At 45.9% G+C, this 22,477-nt stretch overlaps 1 protein-coding gene across 2 annotated transcripts in view; it reads left to right on the plus strand.

The window, feature by feature from the left end:
• CACNA1A (calcium voltage-gated channel subunit alpha1 A) overlaps window positions 1-22,477 on the plus strand; it is a 277,546-nt gene that overhangs the window by 133,008 nt on the left and 122,061 nt on the right. For both annotated transcript variants that reach the window (XM_047776880.1, XM_047776881.1), the window contains exons 6-7: window positions 3,373-3,566; window positions 21,720-21,823. In XM_047776880.1, the coding sequence (XP_047632836.1) occupies window positions 3,373-3,566; window positions 21,720-21,823 (298 nt within the window). The remainder of the gene's footprint in view (window positions 1-3,372; window positions 3,567-21,719; window positions 21,824-22,477) is intronic.

Here is a 22,477-nt window from a genome sequence, read left to right on the forward strand (position 1 = left end):
GGCCTGTCTTATTGGGAAGAAGGTTCTGTCTGGGAGTGGTTTCCCACCCACTTGCACTGCCAGGTGACCCCCAGGTGGCCAAGCCCTCTCACCAGAGCTCCCAAGGGGCAGGAAAACCAAGTAGAAAAGGCTTATTCCAGTTGCCTTTTTTTTTTTTGCCTCCTGTTTTTTTTTTTTTTTTTTTCTTGCTCCTCCTGTCTCCTCTCCTGGGCTTGTGAAGTTTGCTCAATATGGGATGTCCTAATTATTTCTTTCCCCAATGAAGAAGGTGTTAATTGAGGCAGAGCTATTTCTGCGCCTGGCCTCATCACCCGGACAGAAATGCTGAAGGGAGAGATACAGGGCAGGGCCCCTCGGAAAAATCAGCCGAGGAAACCAGGACTCCTGGATCCCAGGGTTTGGATTTTTGTTGGTTTTTTTCTCTCTCTCTCTTTCTCTCCAGCCAAGGGGACAGAGAACTGGCTTGAGTCAGAGTCGGGGTTGTAAGGGGACAGATGTGGGTGAGGCGACTGGAGGGGAGGAAGCCTTGATTTAGGGAGGATGACTGAAAAGCTTGCGATTAAAAATATAAGGCGTGTGAGTAAGAGACGGATATATACAGACACCCAGGCAGCAGGTTAATTTTAAAATATATTTATAACCAAATTCCTCAGACTCTCGGGATGGTTGCTTTTCTAGAAGCAGCCCTCAGAGTGCTTCGTGATGAGGGGGCAGGGATTGTTGGGAGGAGGGGTCGCAGTTAAGAACACCCCTTGGCAAAGCCACTAAAGGCAAATAGGGGAGCTCCCCCTGTGGTGCAGTGGGTTAAGGATCCAGCATTGTCTCTGAGGTGGCTTGGGTCACTGCTGAGGCTTGGGTTTGACCCACAGCCCCAGGAACTTCCACTTGCCCTGGGCACAGCCAAAAAAATTAAAAATAAAAAGGTAATAATAAAGACAGATAGGTTTTCTCTTGCAGACAGGTTCTCCTTATGATCAGGAACCTGAGCACCCAGCACTGTGATAAACACCCAGAGAAATGCAAAGGAAAAGTGGAAGCTTCTTGCTTTCCAAGAGTTTCTGAAATAGTTTCAGGAGACATGACCCCCCCCAACCTCATCTGTAGCTAGTCTGTAGCAATGTAGGTTAATACCTGCCTTTTTCTCCCCATCTAATGTGAACATTCAGGGGTTATTGTAGAACCAAGGAAAGAAGGGACCAGTGTTCAATGGGTTACGGGGGTGGGGGTGAATGATAGGTAGAAGTTGAGCCAGGCCTGAACACAAGGTGGAGATGGAGAAGGTTCTGGACAGAGGCAACCTTCCCAACAAACAGTGGTTCTCATTCATTACAGGAGTCCATGGAAGTTTTCCCTGTTGCCCTGAGCCTTATGTTTAAGAGATTTTGCCTTCCAATCTGTAATCGTTAAATCATAGCCCCTGTACCAAGTCTGGCATGAATGGGGAAGGCATTTCACACAACTTAAACTAGTGGCCAGTGTGTCTTTCCTTCTTGAGTTCCTGTTGTGGCTCAGTGATAACGAACTCGACTAATATCCGTGAGGACTCAGGTTCGATCCCTGACCCCACTCAGTGGGTTAAGGATCCCTAATTGCTGTGAGCTGTGGTGTAGGTTGCAGAAGCAGCTCAGATATGGTGCTGCTGTGCCTGGGGTGTAGGCCAGCAGCTACAGCTCCAATTCGACCCCTAGCCTGGAAATTTCCATATGCGCAGGTGTGGCTGTAAATAAAATAAAAATCATCATTGCTTCTTGAGTAATAGCCCTTCTGAGATGGATGAGTGTCATTTTACCTGACCTAAAGTTTCCATTTAACTGGAGCTTGAAAGGCCAGTAACATTCATGCACTTTGGAGTTCCATGGTGGCTCGGCACAATAAGGATCTGACGTTGTCAATGCTATGGCTCTGGTTCAATCCCTGGCCCCAGATCTTCTGCATGCTGCAGGAGAGGCCAAAAAAGAAAGAAAGAGAGAAAGAGAGTCATTCATTCTGTGTTGATTTCTCTCTGTTGCTTGCTAAGTGGAGGTTTGGAATGGGTGCTGCAATGCCTGCAGCACATACATTAAGATATATTTCTGTTTAGTGGGGAGCTTGAGTTTATACACTCAGCTGTCTGTTTTCTTGTCAGACAGTGTTACTCCCTGAAAATCTTCAAAGGCGTCACTCACTGAATAGAGTCCTCTCATGCCTCTGATCCAGTGGGGGCATGCCAGGGATGTTCTGTGCTTCCCTGACTCTGTTCTCATGAAAGAATCCCTCCTCCCCCTCCCCATCAACCCCTTAGAATTCAGACCCAAACCTTTATTGCCCAGCCCAACTTTGCCAGGAAGCTGTCTTTGGATTCCAGCAAAAGGGACATCCATTGACACGTGTCTCTTTCCTTGTGGCATTTTCACAATCTGCCTCCTGCTATTTGGGGAGAAAGCTTAGCTCCTGTGCCTAAGGGTGAGTACTCTGTGTACTGGCCTCCTTCGCCCCCAGAACAGCTCCCTGAGCCCAGTACATCTCAAGAAAAGAAAAAAAAAAAAAAAAAAAAACAGGCTACAGAAGAATAACACAACACAATTGACAAATGTGTGCTAATGGAAGTTTAGAGAACACTGCCCCCAACCACCTCAAAATGCACACAGCACATTTACCAAAACTGACTGTATTCAAGACCTTAAAGTGCATCTCAACAGATTTCAAACAACAGAGTAATACCCAACATATCCTCTCACCACAATGCAATTAAGCTGAAACTAGGCAACAAAAAGATAACCTTAAAAGTGTTTGCAAATTCTTATTTGTGGATGAAATGGAAAGATGTCTGAGATTTACTTTAAAAACATTTTAGTGGCAAGGCAGAATATTTTAGTATGGGAGGGAGTGTGGATGAAACAATAGCCCTGAGTTGATAAATGTTGAAATTGGTGATAGGTACATGGGAATTTGTTACATATTCTGTTTTTGTATATATGTGACAGATTTTTAATGCTTTTTGCTTATCCGTGAGTCAAAGAAGAAATGGTAATGGAAAATTATTAATATTTTCCTTGAACAATAATGATAATAATGCATGACAAAATTGTGAGATGCAGTTAAAGCTGCACTTAAAGGGCAATTTATAGCTTTAAGGAATATTAATCCATCTCAGAGGTTTAAAACAACAACAACAACAACAAAAAGAACGAAGCTTAGGGAATAAATTAATGAAATAGAAAAAAATTAATAGATCAACAAAGCCAAACATTGGGCTTTTTGGAAAAAAGACTGGTAAATTCATCCTAATGGCCTTTTTTTTTTTCAACAGCATTGAATCTTCACTGCCTCCTGTTTCCCAGAGCTGGTTTTGCCAGCCTTTTCCCCTGACTTTTCTCCCCTTCCCTCTCATAGATGATATTCAGGGTGAGTCTCCAGCTCCGTGTGGGACAGAGGAACCTGCCCGCACCTGCCCCAATGGGACCAAATGTCAGCCCTACTGGGAAGGCCCCAACAATGGGATCACTCAGTTCGACAACATCCTATTTGCAGTGCTGACTGTTTTCCAGTGCATCACCATGGAAGGGTGGACTGACCTCCTCTACAACGTAAGTGATGCGGGGTCGCGGAGAGCCAGGACCAGCCAACTCCTGAGGCTTCAGTGGAGAGACCCTGAGCTGGGGAGGCATCCCAAGGACAACTCAACATGGCCCCAGGAGAGCCGGCCTGTGGCTCAGTCTTTTGAAGATATGGGGGTCTTGTCCTCAGAACTCTAAGTAGAGAAGCACTCTTGAGAGATGGAAATGATTTTCAAGCATGCAAGTTTTAAAATATCAGTTTAGGTTTTTGAATACATAAAGGTCGTGTGAATCAAAAACCAGCATAAAGGAAAGATAGAGAAATGTCCTTGGATCTATGCAAAGGGGTTCCACGCTGGAGTCCTCGCCAGCCTCCCACTGGCCATGCCCCTCTCTATGGGGCTGAGGGGAAATGTCTCCCAGGACCCGCCCCACTTTCTAGATCATGTTCTCGGTTATCTGAGATCCTAGAATCCCTGCCCAAGCCCAGATTCCCTGAACTTGCATGAGATCTTCTCTGGGTCCATTCTCTGACTGCACCGCCCATTTATAACCTCCAAGGGCCAGAGGTGTCTTTGAGGTGGTTGTTGGCACAAATGTGGCAAGAGTTGGGGCAGGCAAGTTGGGGTGTCCACACATGTGCCTGGAGCCCTCTCTCCCCTGCCTCTGGGCAGGATATAACCATAAGTGGGAAGAGAAGGTGGCAGGTCATGGTCAAGGGACCACACTGTAATGACTGTCCCACACCATAATCCAGTACAAACATCCAGATTCTAAATTCCAGACTGACTTTCCAAGTGCTTCTGAAGCTATGTTTGTAAAGAGAAGCATACAGCATGTTTTATTTAATAGCCTTAAAATATTTACACAGATTATGTGGGCCTCAGTTGGCACTCTTGTCCTAGGTCTTGAAAATGTTAGAGAGAGGTCTGAAAAGATGTACACTTCTACCTGCCTCCCCTTTCCTATTTTCCCTTCCTAACACTGCTCCGTACACATACTGAATTGCCCATTAAGGTCCTGCCCATGAGCCAGAGCATGGCCTACTGGGGAAGCAGTACTGCGCTTCCTCCTGCACGCAGCTGTGTCAGGGTGTGTGTTCATTAAGGAACTTCCCCTCTTGGGGGGTGGAGGGAGATTTACAAGATCTCATCCTTTCGATCAATGGTTCATCTCGGGGGAGTTGAGAATGCAGCTTGGGAATGGGCAGCCAAAGGAGCTGCCATGGGCAATTGTGCATGTCACATACAGCACAAGTCACCACATCTTTCATATTGTAGATCACATAGATTTCTACCGTTGTTATAACTTATTGACAAATATAAAGAATGTGGGAAGAGGACATGGTGTCCTGGTTTACATAAAGACCTTGTCAGAGCATAGCATCCCTAGGAACAGGAGATTTGACCTGCTCAGGCTCTTTCTTGGGCCTTACCTGCAAACAGCTTGGGCTGAAGACTACCCGGTTGGCTAAAGCTTGCTTGGGGCTTTGATGGGCTCTAGATTTTCTTCTTTATAAGTCTGGTGCAAGAGGAGGCCTTAGAAGGAAATGAACCCTCCTGTGAGTAAAACAGCTGGGAGGCGGGAAGGTAAGGGGACTCAGGCAGAGAGTAAATGTGGGGAGCAGGAGTGAAGAAAAGTCATGTCACAGGGCTGGACACACAGAAAAAAAGGTCCCGAGGTTCAGAGGAAGATACTAAGGATGTGCTCCGTGGTAGGCAAGGAAGTATGAGCAGGACCACAAATTTCCAGAGGGTTGTAAAGCACCATTGTCTGAGGTGATATTTGCCCTGGAGGCTTTGAGCTAAACCACCTTGGAGGAAAAAGTTCAAGGGAAACAATTGAGAGAACAGAGTTAGGCATCAGGTTGTCTGGATTCCCATCCCAACTCCACCACTTGCTGTGCAACTTTGGGCAAGTTGCTTGGGCTCTCTGTGCCCCCATTTCCACGTGTGCTAAATAAGGAGAAGCGCATTCCTACCTCACAGGGCACAAGGACTGAGTGAGGCGAATACATGTGAAGCCTTTAGAGCAGTGCCTCGTTCTGGGTAAGCCCTCTGTAGGCCAAGTTTCCACTCCTTTTAGAAATGTGTATGAATTTTTCATTGTGAAACCTCCAGCAGCCCCTGAAGAAGTGGAGTGAGCCACTGGGTCCCACTTGAGTCCCAGCTCTCACCCCTCTGGTAACTGCCACTAACTCAAGAGTAGCCTTCTAGAACTTTCCATGCACTTATATCCCACTGTCGTACTTTGGGTAGAAGCCAGAGCAGTGATTTGGGCCTGATATGAGCCTAGGGCAGGAATAAAGTATCACAGACTGGGTGGTAGCTTAAAACAACAGACATTTATTTTCTCACAGTATGGAGGCCAGAAGGCCTCAGCAGGGCCAGGCTCCCTCTGAAGGCTCTCTGGGACAAGTCTTCCTCGCCTCTCCCAGCTTCTGGTGGCTGCTAACCTTATCTTTGGCATTCTTTGGCTTAGAGATTCTCCATCATCCACGCTAATACCCCACCTTCGCGTGGCCATCTTCTAATAAGGACACTAGTTGTGTTGGATTAGGATCCACCCTACTCCAGTATGATGTCATCCTAACTAATGACATCTGCAATGACCCTCTTTCTAAATCAGATCACATTCTGAGGTCCTGGAGTTTAGGACTTCAAAGGGTCTTTGGTCAGGGGTGGGGGTGGGGTAGGGAAGGGCACAATTCAATTCATCCCATCTCCCAAATAAGGTGCTTGCACCTGAACTGTTGTCTGGGGCTTTCTAAATTATGACACCCCACACAACGCAAACACTAGGGCTTCTCATTGCTAAAGTGGCATCTCTGAGTTTCTGCCAGCCAAGGGTGGAGCTATTGCTTGTCCAGACTCCTTCAGGCCCTGCTCTTGTCCTCTGCCATCTGCCAGCCTCGCCCAAGGTGCCTCTAGCTCCATCCAGGCAGTGTCTGGAGTCTTCATCCTTTCTACTTGTGCTAGAGCTAAGCCCGTGGCCATGGCCTCACTAGCCACTGTCAGGTGACCTCCATAGAGAGAGTCCAGAAGCACCTGCTCCAAGCATCTTAGAATCCATAGGCACAGATGCCAAACAGATGTCGCCCCACTGAGTGAGCAGTGCCTTCTCATCCTAGCATCACCTTTCTTTTCTCAGTATCATTGAAATCTGTTTGTTTATTACATAGTTCCTTACTGAGTGTCTAGTGTGCCGAGAAACGATCAGGTGATCAGGGACAAGGCAGTGAAGAAGACAGACAGAAATCCCCACCCTTGTTGGGGAGACCAGTGTGACCAATAAACATGATAAATAATAAACTACTCAGAAAGTAGAAGACAGACATAAGCAAATGTATAAGGTGGGACGTGGTGACATGACCTCTATTGTCCCATGAGGACAACAGCAGCGTAAGAGGACAGGGATGAGGTGTGGTGGCTGGTTTAGGCAATCAGGGAAGGCTCCTCAAGAGGAGATGACCTTTCCAGAAAAGGAGGGAGCCAGGCAGATGTTTGGGGAAGAACATTCTTGGCAGAGGGAACAGCAGCTTGCCCATATGGTGTGTTAGGGCCCCATCCAGTTTTTCCAGTTTTCAATATGTCTGTCTTGCTTGCTTGGCTTCCTGGTTAAGGTGCCTTTTAGAAAAAGCCTAACCTCAGAGTTCCCTTGTGGCTCAGAAGGTTAAGGATCTGGCATTTTCACTGCAGTGGCTCTGGTTGCTGCTGTGGCACGGGTTCAATCCCTGGCCCAGGAACTTCCACATGCCATGGATATGTTAAAAAAAAAAAAAAAAAAGGAAAGAAAGAAAAGAAAAGAAAAAAAAAAGAAAGGAAGGAAGGAAGAAATAAAGAAGAGGCCTAACCTCAACTAATCAGCAGCGCTGTCGAAGATTTATATCAGGATGTGCACCCCAGTGTTATTTATAAAAATAGAACAAACCTGGAAGCAACTGGTTAAATACCGTATGGTCCCTCCATATGATGGAATAGCATATCGTCATTAAAAATCATCTGTTGGGAGAATATTTAAGGATGTGGGGAAATGCTAACCATGTAATAATGAGTGTGGAGGGGTTGATTTAAAAAAAAAAAAAAAAAAAACGGAGTTCCCGTGGTGGCGCAGTGGTTAACGAATCCGACTAGGAACCATGAGGTTGCGGGTTCGGTCCCTGCTCTTGCTCAGTGGGTTAACGATCCAGCATTGCCGTGAGCTGTGGTGTAGGTTGCAGACGCGGCTCGGATCCCGCGTTGCTATGGCTCTGGCGTAGGCCAGTGGCTACAGCTCCGATTCGACCCCTAGCCTGGGAACCTCCATATGCTGTGGGAGCGGCCCAAAGAAATAGCAAAAAAAAAAAAAAAACAACCAAGGTGAGATAAACCTTATATCTTAGGTCAGGCTGACATTACAAAATACCATAGTCTGGGGAGCTTAGACAGTAGGAATGTACATTCTCACAGTTCTGGAGGCTGGAAGTCTGAGATCAGAGGTGCCAGCGTGGTCTGGTTCTGGTGAGGGCTTCCAGACAGCTGCCTTCTTGCTGTGTCCTCAGGTGGTGATGGGAGAGAGAGAAAGGGCGAGCTCCTGGTGTCTCTTCTTACAAGGACACTGATTCCATCACCCAGGCCCCATTCTCGGCACCTCCTATAACCCTAATCACCTCCCCAAAGCCCCACCTCCAAATGCCACTATGTCAGAGAGTAGGGCTTCAACAGATGAATTCGGGGTGGGGGAGGGGACTCAATTCAGTCCATAGCACTTTATAATCTCAAGCGTGAATTTTGAAAATCTAAGAAAAAAAAACAAAACAAAACCGGAAGCCCTGGTACCAAGGTGGCCTCTAGATAGAGGGGGATTTAGGAATTTTCTTTTCTTTTTCTATTTTGGCCACTCTGTGGCATATGGAGCTCCCAGGCCAGGAATCAGATCTGAGCTGCAGTTGCAACCTGTGCCATAGCTGTGGCAATGCTGGATCCTTTGACCCTGTGCCAGGCCAGGCATCAAACCTGATTCCTGGCCCTGCAGAGACTCGGCTGATCTTTTTCTGCCACAGCAGAAACTCCTATTTTCTTGATACATCTCTATGTTGTTAAATTTTTCTCCAATGAGCATAATTTACTTTTCTTCTCTTTTTATTGAAAGATAGTTGATTTACAATGTTGTGTAAATTTCAGGTGTATAGCATAGTGATTTGGTTATTTTCTTTGCAGATGATATTCCATTATAGGTTATTACAAGCTATTGTAATAGAATAGCTCTAGTTCCCTGTACTAGACAATAAATCCTTGTAGTTTATCTATTTTATGTATAGTAGTTTTATAATTTTAGTTTTATAATCTGGGAATATATTTAAACTTGCTAAGCGTTTAGGGAAAAAAAGATTTTTAGTTACTCCTAGATCAGGAGATGGAGAGGAAGGGCAGAAGAATGAGGGTTTTTCTGGGTGCCCACTGTGTGCTAGGTGTTCTTATATTACCTGTCCAAAGAGCATCCATGCCAAAATAAATAAACTGATGGAGATAATAATAAATGGTTGTTTTATTATTAAATCAACAAAATAAGTGAAGAAGAGAGAAATCTTCCTTACAAAAGAAGTCCATTTAATATAGACATTCCCACACTGTAAACCAGCTATAATGGAAAAAATAAAAATCATTTAAAATAAAAAATTTAAGTAAAAATTTTAAAAAGACATTCCCCCTACAGGGGTAGCATTTAATCTCCCTCCCACCCTGCCACTTTAGGTATGGGCTGGACTCAGTAACTCACTTCCAAAAAATGGAATAGAGAAATGGAATATCATTTTACAGTGGAGAAACCTAGCAGCCGCCACTGTAACAAGTGACAAAAGTTTACATCCCAAATGGATGTGTGATCATGGGATTTTTTTTTTAAGATACATTATATCATTTCTTTTTTTTTCTTTTTTCTATTATAGTTGATTTACAGTGCTATGTCAATTTCTGCTATACAACATAGTGATTCAGTCATATATATATATATATATATACACACACACACACATATATATACATTCGTTTTTCCCATACTATCTTCCATCATGTTCTACCCAAGAGATTGGATATAGTTCTCTGTGCTATGTAGTAGGACCTCATTGCTTATCGGTTCTAAATGTGATAGTTTGGGAGTTCCCATTGTGGTTCAGTGGTTAACAAATCCCACTAGGAACCATGAGGTTTCAGGTTCCATCCCTGGCCTTGCTCAGTGGGTTAAGGATCCGGCGTTACTGTGAGCTGTGGTGTAGGTTGCAGACGCGGCTCGGATCCTGTGTTGCTGTGGCTCCAGCATAGGCTTGGCAGCTACAGCTCTGATTACACCCCTAGCCACCTCCATATGCTGTGGGCGTGGCCCTAGGAAAGGCAAAAAGACAATAAATAAATACATGCATACATATATACATACATACAGTGTGATGGTTTGCATCTACCAACCCCAAACTCCCCGTCCATCCCACTCCCTCCCCCTGGCAACCACAAGTCTGCTTTCCCAGTCCAGGATCTGCTTCTGTTCTATAGATAGTATCATTTGTGCCACATTTTAGATTCTACATATAAGTGATATTACATGGTATTTGTCTTTCTCTTTCTGACTTACTTCACTCAGTATGAGAATCTCTGGTTGCAATCATGTTGCTGCAAATGGCATTGTTTTGCCTTTTTTATGGCTGAAAAGTACTCCATTGAATTTATGTACCACACCTTCCTTTTTAAAAAAATTTTTATTATAGTTGATTTCCAATGTTATGTCAGTTTCTGCTATACATCTTCTTAATCCATGCATCTGTCAGTAGACATTTAGTTTGTTTCCATGTCTTGGCTGTTGTGAATAGTGCTGCAGTGAACATAGGAGTGCACGTATCTTTTTGAATGAAAGTTTTGTCTGGATATGATCATGGGATCTTTGATTTGATATAAAGGAAAGGAAACCTCACCTCTGTGATTTTCTTTGCAATTTCATAACCCAGTTTAGTCTTGGGCAAAACATCAGACAAACCCAGATTAGAGGGCTTTCTGCAGGATACCTGGCCAGTCCTCTTCAAGACTGTCAAGGTTGTGACAAATGAGGAAAGACTGAGAAACTGCCCCAGACCAGAGGAGCCTAAGAATGTGTGAGGACTAAATGCAATATGGAAGCCTGGATAGGATCCTGAGACAGAAAAAGGGCATTAATGAAAAAACCTGATGAAATCCAATGAAGTCTGGGGTTTAGTTTTTAAACAACTGGTGAGGGAAAGGTTACGGTCACCCATTTTACAAATAAGACTCTGGTTGAGAGAGTGGCCTGAGGTTGCCAGCCAGGGAGTGGCAGTACCTGTGATTTCTGATGTCTTCTTATCTGGGCTCTGAGTTGAACCCAGAGAAACAGATATTGGGATGGGGGAGGGAGTTGAGAGAGGGAGAGGGAGGGAGGGCAATTCGTTTATAAAATGAATTTCTTGGAGTTCCCATTATGGCTCAGTGGATTAAGAACCCAACTAGTATCCATGAGAACCCAGGCCCCATCCCTTGCCTCACTCAGTGGGTTAAGGATCCAGCATTGCTGCAAGCTGTGGTGTAGGTCACTGATGCAGCTCGGATCTGGCGTGGCTGCTGTGAGTGTGGTGGTGTAAGTCAGCCGCTGCAGCTCTGATTCAACTCCTAGCCCGGAAACTTCCATGTGCCTTGAGTGCAGCCCTAAAAAGACCCCACCCCCCAAAAAAGTAGTAAAAATAAATAAATAAAATGAATTTCTTAAAACTCACTAAAGTCTGGGGCGGAAAGATGGAAGACCAGGGGCAAGAAAATCCACCTCAAAGAATTTTAAACCTTGTTGAGCCATGGATCCCTTTTTCAGTCTAACAATTTTAAAGATGTAAGTTAGGAGTTCCTGTTGTGGTGCAGTGAAAGAGAATCTGACTAGGAGTCATGAGGTTGTGGGTTCAATCCCTGGCCTCACTCAGTGGGTTAAGGATCTGGCGTTGCTGTGGCTGAGGCATAGGCCAGCAGCTGTAGCTCCGATTTGACACCTATCCTGGGAACCTTCATATGCTGTGGGTACAGCTCTTAAAAAAAAAAAAAAAAGATGTAAGTTAAAAGGCAAGAGATGATGGAGGAAGCCAGATGTATCAAAATCATTATCAAAGTATCTTGAAAAAAGATTTAGGATGTAGTTTTAGAGTTTATAACACATTGCCTGGTGATGAGTCAGATGACCCCCATAATTTCATGAGCCTGTTGAGCCTAAAAGATTCTGTGAGATATCTGTGAACTGTATGGGACTTCTGTAGGTGATGGGCATCACCAGTTTCTGCCTCTCCTCAAAGTGGAAGAAAATGGCCCATTTATGGTGGAAATTAGGGGGAGTGAAGGATTAATTTTTTCCATGCAAATTCACAGGCTCCCTGAATTCTCTTAGACCCCCCAAGGTTTCCCACCCCAGTTGAACTGGAAGAATCTTAACAGTGACTTCTGTGGTTGCCGTGGCTAGGAATATCTTCCGAAGAGGTGATAGTTTACCAAGTAACTGAAGTTCTTGCTGTCCACGTCTGGCTCAAGCCCCACCATAAGTTACCCAGCCCAAAATACCAAGAGTGCCAATGTGGAGAAGCCCTGCTCTGGAACACTGGGGATCCTTGAAAGTGGGGCATTGGGGCTTCCTTGGGCATGGTGGCCCCTTCCCTACTGGGACTTTGTCATGGGGTGAGTGCTTAGCCAAGCCCAAAGACTGCAGAGGCAAGTATGTTGAAATTTTGTGCCAAAAGTGAAGTCCAAGTCATGTCTAGCCGTTACAAAATGAACCTCAGTCAACATAGCTGAGCTCCACCCTTGTCCTGGAGCCTTTGAAGGACCCACGTGGCTCCTGCGCCCACTGAACATGCCTCATCCCTAGACCTTTCTGGGGCCCAAGCTAGGCGGCCTTCTGGGGTCATGATGGGCTATCAGTCACTTCCCCTGTGCCCGACTCTTCTGGGTGTTTTTCTGAGCACCAGCCCGTGACTCCTTGATGGTAACCCTTTCGGATAGAGCCTTAAATATCCCCATTTTACAGGTGGGGAGGCTGAGTCCCAGAGCCACACACAGCGAGTTAAGATTGGAATCCAGCTCTGACTCAACACTGGCTCCTTCAGCATCTGCCATGTACCACCTCCCACGGCAAACAGGATGGAGGACTGGCTCTCTGAGCTCCCCGGGGGTGGGATGGGGAATACCAGGAGGGCTGCACGGGGGCTGTTTGGTGGAGACAAGAGCTGGTGGCTCTGTGTGTTGCTTCGGTGACAGGCAGCCTTATTTCGCAGGGACCCCCTCACCATATGTGCCTGTGTGACTCAAAAAAAAAAAAAAAAAAAAGGGAAGAAAAGATAAAAAAAAAAAAAAGAAAGAAACAGAAATCACCTCCACCCCACACAGAGGACATCCCCCAATGGGCTCTTCCCCAGCCTAGGGGTGCAATATGGTAATGAGGTCTGCCCTCTCTTGGAGGAAGGGAAGAGGCTGGGGTCTTGGCATGACCAGGATGTCTGGAGCTAACTTTGTCTGGTTTTTTTTTGTTTGTTTGTTTTTTTAGGGCCGCTCCCCAGGCATATGGAGTTTCCCAGGTTAGGGGTCCAATCAGAGCTGTAGCCACGAGCCTACACCACGGCCCCAGCAATGCTGGATCCGAGCCACGTCTGCCACAGGCCTACACCACAGCTCATGGCAACACTGGATCCTTAACCCACTGAGCGATGCCAGGGATCGAACCCTCATTCTCATGGATGCTAGTCAGGTTCATTAACCACTGAGCCATGACAGGAACTCCATCTTAAGTTTGGACCATTCACTGAGCGCCTCCTGCATACCCACATCTTCCTGATATCACCAATTAATCCATAAAGTAACCTCAAGAAAGGACATATTTGTAGCTCCATCTTCCGGATGAGAATACTGAGGCTCATAGGGCTGGAGTGACCTGCCAAGATCCTCTAGTCAAGGGTTCAAACCCAGCACTGGGCATTAATTATTATACCCCTCTCTCTCTCTCTCTGACTCTCCAATTCTTTCTTTTTCCCTCTTTGTCTTGGTCTCTCTCTCTCTCTAGTGGCCAAATTCTCAGCATGTGGAAGTTCCCATGTCAGGGAATGAATCCGAGCCCCGGCTGCGACCTGAGCCACAGCTGCAGCAATGCTAGATCCTTTAACCCACTGCAACCTGCGGGGATCAAACCTGCACCTCCACAGCAACCTGAGCTGCTGCAGTTGGATTTTTAACCCACTGCACCACGGCAGGAACTTCTGTCTTGGTCTCTCTTGTTCTTGGTCTCTCTGTCTTTTTCTGTCTCTCTCTCTCTCCTCCTTACCTTTCTTTGTCTCTTTATCCCCCTTCCTCCCCACCTCTGTGTTTTTCTCTGTTTCACTTACTTTCTATTTCTCCCCCTCAGTTAGTGCCAGTTAGGAAAATAGCAAAACTGCTTAATGGATGATTATAAGTGCAAGTCCTTTGGCAATTGGTCACTAATGGTTGAAATTGATCTTTGACCTAAGCCCTTTTACAGTTTGAGATGTTCGTTTTGACCAACATCAAAGCATCAGATCTTGAGGGACTTCAGGTCCTGCATTTATTCAGCAAACATTCATTGAATGTGTACTGTATGCCGGCAGTCTTCTAGGCACTGAGGCTATGCAGCAGACAGAAGAGACAAAACTCCCTATTTGGTGGGGAGTTGGCATTTTGGTGGGGGAAGTAGACAATCAACAGGATAATTAAGAAATTTGGAGTTCCTTTGTGACTCAGTGGGTTAAGGATCTGACATTATCCCTGCAGTGGCTTGGGTTGCTGCTGTGGTGCAGGTTTGATCCCTGACCTGGGAACTTCCACATGCCAGAGGTGCAGCCTAGATATATATATATATATCTCAGATAGAATTTTAAATATTTTAGTCTTTGTGGGCCATGCAGTCTCCATCACAAATATTCAGTCTGTTTTCATAGCACAAAAGCAGCCATAGCAAAAATATGTAATGAATTGGCATGGCTGTGTGCCAGTAAAACTAATTTACAAAGATAGGTGTCTAGCACATGGGCTGTGGTTTGCTGCATCCTGTTTAAGACAGTGATGAAAACTCAGGAGAAAAATAAAGCAGTAGAGGGGTTGCAGATCATCAAGGTGAGAGGTTGAAGCTCTTCTACTAAGATCTGAAAGAGGTGAGGGGGAGCCATGACAGTATGTCAGGGGAGAGAGACCCAGGTGGATGGGACAGCTAGTACAAAGTCCCTGAGGCAGAAGTGGCCTTGGCTTTTGTAAGGAGCAGCCAGGTGGCCCGTGTGTCTGGAAGCAAGGGAGTGAGGGTGAGTGAGGGAGCTGACAAGGCCAGGGGAGTTGACAGGAGACCTCAGAGGCATATATTTTACCACCCAAACCAGGACAGTTTTGAGAGTGAATGGGGTAAAGGAAGACTCAAAAAAAAATTAACATGGAGTTCCTGCTGTGGCGTAAGGGGATTGGCAGCGTCTCTACAGCGCCAGAACGCAGGTTCAGTCCCCAGCCCGGCACAGTGGGTAAAGGATCTGGCACTACCACAGCTGCAGCTTAGGTAATAACTGTGGCTGGAATCTGATCCCTGGCCTGGGAACTCCATGTGTCTTGGAGCAGCCGAAAATAATAATAATAATAATAATAATAATAACAAACAAAAAAAAACAGGCATTACATGATTTAATAACATTTAAACTAGGACAGACATACAATGTACCTCATGGCCACTGTGGAGTTTTGGCTCTTCCAATGGTCAGATCCACTCCCTTTTTATTCCATGTGTTGGGGAATTGGTTGTTTACTTGAGCTGAGGGTTTGTTTTTTTTTTAACATCCTCTATACTTTTTCTGAATGAACCATGCTGAAAAAAATGAGAGGAAAATAAGCCATAAAGCAGAAGGCACTTAAGGATTTTACTGGGACTCAGCCATTAATTTGTTTGATGAGTATTTATCGAGCGCTTGCTAAGCGCCAGACACCACGCTAGGTACCAACCGTGCTGAGATGAATCAGTATTTCCCCTCTCCTTTAAGGCTCTCACAGGCCAATTGTTATAAACATAAAATACTATGTAAGTGCAGTGAATGTAGTGAGGTAGAGAAAAAGCAGTCAGATGCAAGCCAGAATGATGGGTGTACCCAGCAATGCCATCCACCCCCCTCAAGTGATCCTGGCAAGTCACCTCTCTCAGTCTCCTCATCAGCTGTGTGTGGAGATTGTAGGAATTGAGGGGTGTTATGTCAATTCAAATGGGGTTTACTAAAGTGACAGTGGTTGTCACACCTGCCTCTCCGTTCCCAGGGAAACAGCCTGATTGCTGGGAGTTGGAATAAATACACTTCCCTGTCATTGTTATTATTTAAACAATCCACCCACAAGGACTTCAGAATTATGTGTATTCACCATGCAACCAATACTTAGTGAGCACCTACTATGTGCCAGGTGCTGTTCAGGGCACCAGGGAGCTGATGTTTTGTGGAACAAAGACAACCCTCGGTATAAATGTGTAAATCAACAGAATGATTCAGAAAGCAAAAAGTGCTAGGAAGAGAATGAAAGGTCTGGTTGTGCTCTGGGGAAGGGCAAGTCCTTTTGGCTGGAAGGGCTGGGAAGGCTTTTCTAGAAGGAAAGGCTGAGTGATGAGAGGGAATCAACCAGCCAAGATTTAGGGGGAAATGGGCTCCAGGCAGAGGCTGAGAGAGCAGGCAGCGCACTCTAATCTTGAACTTTAATTTCTCTATCGGACACACAGGAAACATTCCTTTTCCCCACCTGCCTCATCAGATCCATAAAAGAGTCAATGAGAGAGTGGCATTTAAGTGAAACCTAAAGGAGGTAAAGGAATGAACCAGGGAAATATCAGAGTGTATCAGTCAGGAAACCTAGTTTATGCTGCAGTAACAAACATCCTCCATTGTCTCTGTGATTTTAACAACAAATGTCTTTTCTTGATCATGCTACATGTCCAGTGCAGGTTGGCAGTGGGGAAGAAGGGAACTATACTCAGCAGAGTCCCTTGGGACCTAGCTAATGGAGCAACCAGCACCTAGAACATTACCAGTTGGTATCCCCAAAGGAAAGAGAACCCCGGAGGGTCCCACACTGGCAGTGCAATGCTCTGGTCCAAACGTGACACAGGTATTTCTAATCACTCCTCATTGGCCAGCACTCATCATACGGCCCTTGGCCAATCACAGGGAGACTGGGATGGGCCATCCTGCCATATCTCAGAAAATACTTAGTGGCAGCACTAATGAGGAATAGCATTGCAGGCTGCAGAACTCTTTGAAAAGCCTTTGGAAAAAAGACAAGGTGGTATTGAGAGCATATTCTTCCTGGTATCATTAATGATTCTGATAAGCAAGCAGGTTTCCCTTCCCCTCCCTCCTCCCCACACCCAGACTCGTGCACACAGCCGCCCTTAACCTGAACTGCCAAAGAGGTCAGACCTAGGAAGGGAGGTTTGTGCCCCCCACATTCTGTGCTACCAGAACAGCCATTACAGCTCCAGTCTTTGTGCTTGGGAATGTATTTCCCATTTTGCTCCTGAGCAAATCCCAGGGAAAGCCTACCTACTAATCAAAACCTGCACCCAGCCCTCCACCAACTTTTTCTCTGTGAGTTGTTGAATCCAGAGCATGGAATTGAACCATTTGGACTAGCTCAGAAAGAGAACAAGCGTCTCTAAAATTCAGGCAGCAGAACCCCAGTCCCCAGGGAGGGAAAAGCAGACAAGGGAGGAAGAAGAAAGGAGGGAGAATGGAGCACAGCTTGGCATGGAGGATGTGGGCTGTTCAGAGAGCCATCTCTCATTCAGTCATTCAACAAACATTTACTGAGCACTGCCTGCACAGCAGGCATTGTGCGAGGGAATATAACAGAGGGTAAAAAGCACAATCGTTCCTGCTCCCCTCCTTGAGAAATTGACATAACTGGGGAGATGGACAGTGGGTAGGAGAAATAAGTATAGACGAAGAAACACACTGAGGGAAAAACAGAGCAGGAAATGAAATTAGAAATGAAAGGTGCAACAGTAAATGTCCATCAGGGAAGGCTTCCCTGAGGAAGTGGCATTTGAGCAGAGATCTGAAAGAAGGGAGGGGGAATCATGTAGGAAACTGGGGGAAGAGCATTCCAGGCGGAGGGAACAGTAGGTGCAAAGGCCCTGAGGTGGGACTCTGCTTGGTGCATTTGAGGAGCTGCAAGGAAGCCATGTGGCTGCAGTGCTCGGCCAGTGGGGTGGAAGGATGGGAGATGAAAGGAGAGGAGGGCCTGGAAGTGACGGGGTTGGGAGGTGGCACGTCTGCCATTTAGTAACTCCATGACTGTGTTTGTCTGTGGCTCCCATCACAAAGTTCCACTACTAGATGGCTTAAAACAACAAATGTATTCTCTCACAGTTCTGGAGGCCAGAAATCCAAAATCAAGGGGCAGAGCCACGCCTCCTCTGAGACTCGGGATAGAATTCTTTCTTGCCTCTTTCTCACTTCTGGTGGTGACTGCTGACCCTTGGCATTCCTTGGCTTGCAGCTGCATCCTGCCAATTTCTGCCCCCTTCATCCCATGGCTGTCCTCCTTCTGGGTGTCCCTGTCTTCACCTGGTGTTTTGCTCTTCTTAAAAGGACACCAGTCATATTGGATTAGGGACCATTATCATGACTTTACCTTAACTCAATAGCAGCTGCAAAGACCCCATTTCCAAGTAGAGTCACGTTGACAGGTACTGGGAGTTAAGATTTCTTTTCTTTCTTTCTTTTTTTTTTTTTTTTGCTCTTTTAGGGCCACACCTGCAGCATATGGAAGTTCCCAGACGAGGTGGTGAATCAGAGCTGCAGCTGCCGGCCTGCATCACAGCCGCAGTGACGCCAGATCTGAGCCACGTCTGCGACCTGCACCACAGCTCACAGCAGTGCTGGATCCTTAAGCCACCAAGCAAGGCCAGGGATTGAACCTGTGTCCTCATGGATACTAGTCAGGTTCATTACTGCTGAGCCACAATGGCAGCTCCCAAGATTTCGACCCATCTTTGGGGGAAACCCATGGCAGCCTACAACAGGGACCTTGGACATGAGCCTTTGCTTCCATGTGCCTCAGTTTCCTCACCCAAGAAGATGGCAAGGATTTTGTGAGAGGATCAAATGGGCTGAAGCAGGCTGAGAACCTGGCACTGTGAGCATGCGTTATGCTGGGCAGCATCACAGGGCCAACCAAGGTGGTTCTAAGCATGTTGGGGAACTGGGGAGATCCGGAGGTGGAGGGGCTGCCTTGGCGCTGGAGGACCTCAGCAATTTATCCAAGTTCCGCCCTGCCCTCTCCCCCCACGGCTCTGTCTCCACCCCAAACCTGCTTCCTGAGACAGCCCAGATTTTTTCTCTTGTTGGCCAGTGCAGGCTTTCTCTCCCTGGGCTATATTTAGTCCCAGGAAATGGGAACGAAAGGCCCCAGCTGCACTGCAGCAAATGGGGAAGCGCAAAGCCAGTCCTGCCTTCTGTCCAGCCCTGTTCTGCTAACCCCTTTCTTCCTTCCAGAACCAAAGCATTGGCACTCTCATTAGATCAAGAATGTGAGCATGTTCATTGTCTCCAGAACCTGTTTGTGTCCACGACGACAGCTGGCTTTTTTGGTTTCTTTTTTGGGCTTTTTTAATTACCATGGTAAAATAAACATAACCTAAAATTTGCCGTCTACACCATTTTTAGATGTCCAGTTCATTAGCATTAAGTATAGTCGTGCTGATATGCAGCCATCATCACCATCCATCTCCAGACCTTTTTCATCTTGCAAAACTGAAACTCTGTCCTCATTAAACACCAACCCCCCCAACCCCCTCCCCCATCCCCTGCCCACCATTCTACTTTCTGTCTCTGTGAATTTGACAACTCTGGGGATACATATAAATGGAGTCATATCGTTTTTATCCTTTTATGTCTGGCTTATTTCACTTAGTAAAATGTCCTCAAGTTTCATCCATGTTGTAGCATGGATCAAAATCTTCTTGCTTTTTAAGGCAAAGTTGACTTTTAAATATTGTTTTAGAAAGCTTTTCTTTTGGATCAAGTAAAATAAACATACAGAACACTGCATAGATCATAAGTGAGGACTTTGATGAATTTTCACAACTGTACACACATGTGTAACCAGCACCCAGATCAGAAGATAGAATCTTCTCAGCCCCAGGAGACCCCCCCCCCCTTCTCATGCTCCTTCCTCAGTCATGACCCTCCCCAAAGGATGCCCTATCTGGACCCCAAGCATCATTGACCCACTTGCCTGTTTTTGTATTTTGCATGAATCAAATCTTACATATGTGCTCTTTTCTGTCTGGCTTCTTTTGCTTGACGTCAACTCTGTAAGGCTTTATGTGATGAATGGCAGTTATTCATTGCACAATATTCCATTTATTTATTCTGTCTCCTGTTGACAAGAATTTGGACTCTTTCCAGCTTGGGGCTATTATGAAGATCACTGCTATGAACATTCTGTATTTGCCTTTGGCACACAGAGGTTCATATTTCTATTGGATAACCCCCCAAGGAGTGGAATTTTCAGGTTTAGTGAAAGTACATGATTACCTTTGGTAGAAATTCTCAGCCCTTTTTTCAGAGTGGTTGTACCATGTATAATGGATTGAACCGTGTCCCTTCCAAAATCCACATGTTGAAGCCCTAACCCCTAGTACCTCAGAATGTGGTCTTATTTGGAGATGGGGTTGTCGAAGGAGTAATTAGTTAAGATGAGGGCGTTGGGGTGGGCCTTGATCCAATGTGACCGGTGTCCTTATAGAGAAGGGAAATTTGAACACAAAGACAGACTTGTACACAGGGAGAGTGTCACATATTGTCAAAGGCAAAGATCAGAGTGATGCATATACAAGCCAAGGAACCACCAAAGATTGTCAGAAAATCCCCAGATACCTTGGTAGAGGCATAAGACAGATTCTCCCTCAGAGCCTCCAGAAAGAACCAGCCTTGCTGATAACCCAGTCTTGGATTCCTGGCCTCCCAAACTGTAAGCCCATAACTTTGTTTTAAGCCACTCAGTTGGTGGTTCTTTGTTACAGCAGCCACAAGAAATTCGTACACCATGTTGCCTTCCCATGGGCAGCATGAGATGGTTCCAGTTCCTCCACAGATGCGCCAGCAACTGGTAGTGTCAGTCTTTCTCATTCGAGCCCTTCTGCAGGGCAGCAGTGGCACTGAATGTGCTTTTAAAGGTGAGCTTTTAAAGCCACATTTGGAAGTCCCACATTCTGCAGATGCCACAGAGCTGATGAACCACCAGAAGGCTCCCCTCTGCTCAGCACTGAGATTAAGTCCAGAGGCTCTGAGGCCTGACCACCTGGTTCAGATCCCATGTCCACCACTGTCTAATTCTGTGACCACAGGCTGGCAATTTTGTCTATCTGGGCCTCAGTTTCCTCAATGCATGACAGTAACATAGGGACATCATAAGGATTAAGTGAGTAAATAAGCCAACATAGATAATATGCTTAGAAGAGTGCCTGGCACAAATAAGGACTCTGTAAATGCTGGGGGTTGTATATTTCTTTCTTTCTCTATTCTTGATTTTCTTCCCTTCCTCTTACTTCCTTCTTGGCACAGTGTTCTGTTCTCCCAGAGAAGAATGTTCTATGTGTAAACTTCTCCCCCTCTTGAAAATTGATCTGGGCATTTCTGGGAATTTTTCTGTGGTTGACATTGAGGCTGCAAGCAGTAGAGGAAGGAGATACTTGAGGAAAAGGGTCAAGCCCTGCTATCTGGCTTGGTGATTTAACCTGTCCACCAGACTCGGCCATCACACACCTCCTCTAAAGGGAGAATGTGACTGTTTGGTGGAAGGGGAGGGAACTGGGGATTAATTCCTACATTTCAATGGGCTTTTTCTCCTTGTCCTCATGGAGTTTGGTCTGGGGAGTCCTCCTGAGTTTCATGCTGGTTTCTGGTTCTCTAAGGACTATGTGAGCAAGAAGAGGCTTTGTCCTTCTAATGGTACCTTGGGAGTTTTCCCTACTGATTGATCCCGTACTCTAATTCCCTTTCTGGGCTGCCAGAGCTCCAGGACTCCACAGTCCAAGGACATTTGAGGACAAAGCCCCAGGAGAACCAGAGTTCCTTCTCCCCCAACCTGTCAGATCATACCTGAGTACCACTCAGTGCTCACCTGCTTTCCTTCCTCACCCCCATAGAGCAACGATGCCTCAGGGAACACTTGGAACTGGTTGTACTTCATCCCCCTCATCATCATTGGCTCCTTTTTTATGCTGAACCTCGTGCTGGGTGTGCTGTCTGGGTAAGTCTCTGCTACTCCCCCCATCCCCATTCCCCTTCACCATCTTCTTCCCAAGAGGCCATCAAAGCTTTGTTTTCATTCTCCAGGTAGAGAACAGGCCTCTTGTCTTGCTTTGGGTTAGCCAAACAGTTATTAGCAAGCCATGTACAGGTGCCTAGGTTTTGCACTGCTGGGGGCACCCAATGAAGGGACTCATGGGGCCTGAAATCCAGCCCAGCCTTCACTTACTAAGCTGTGCCCCTGGCTCTAAGCTACCTCCATCCAGGAAGAGGGAAGTTTCTTTCTAATTTAGATCTCTTATTCAGAAGGTTTTCTCAAAATTTTCAGACCCACAAACCAAAACACAAGAAAATTCTATAGAGCTGTAATTTCTATAATTTACATTTTAAAATATAGGTTGGGTTCCCCCCCCCCCCTCTCTTTTCCAAATATAAAATTGTAGCATACAATCATGCATGCATGTTCACAACATATTTTCTCCTACCCCCAAGACTATTCTTCTGGCTTAATTATAAATGAGTTTCATTTTTCTCACCACAAGAAGTCTGGGGGGCTGGTTTGGTGGCTCCATGGTGCCATCATGGACCCCAGTTCCTTCTAGTTTTCCCTTCTGACGTCCTTCTTAGAGACTTTCAATCTCATGGATGCTTTATG

Source organism: Phacochoerus africanus, chromosome 4, assembly GCF_016906955.1.
Source record: "Phacochoerus africanus isolate WHEZ1 chromosome 4, ROS_Pafr_v1, whole genome shotgun sequence".
In the NCBI taxonomy this organism is placed as follows: Eukaryota; Metazoa; Chordata; class Mammalia; order Artiodactyla; family Suidae; genus Phacochoerus; species Phacochoerus africanus.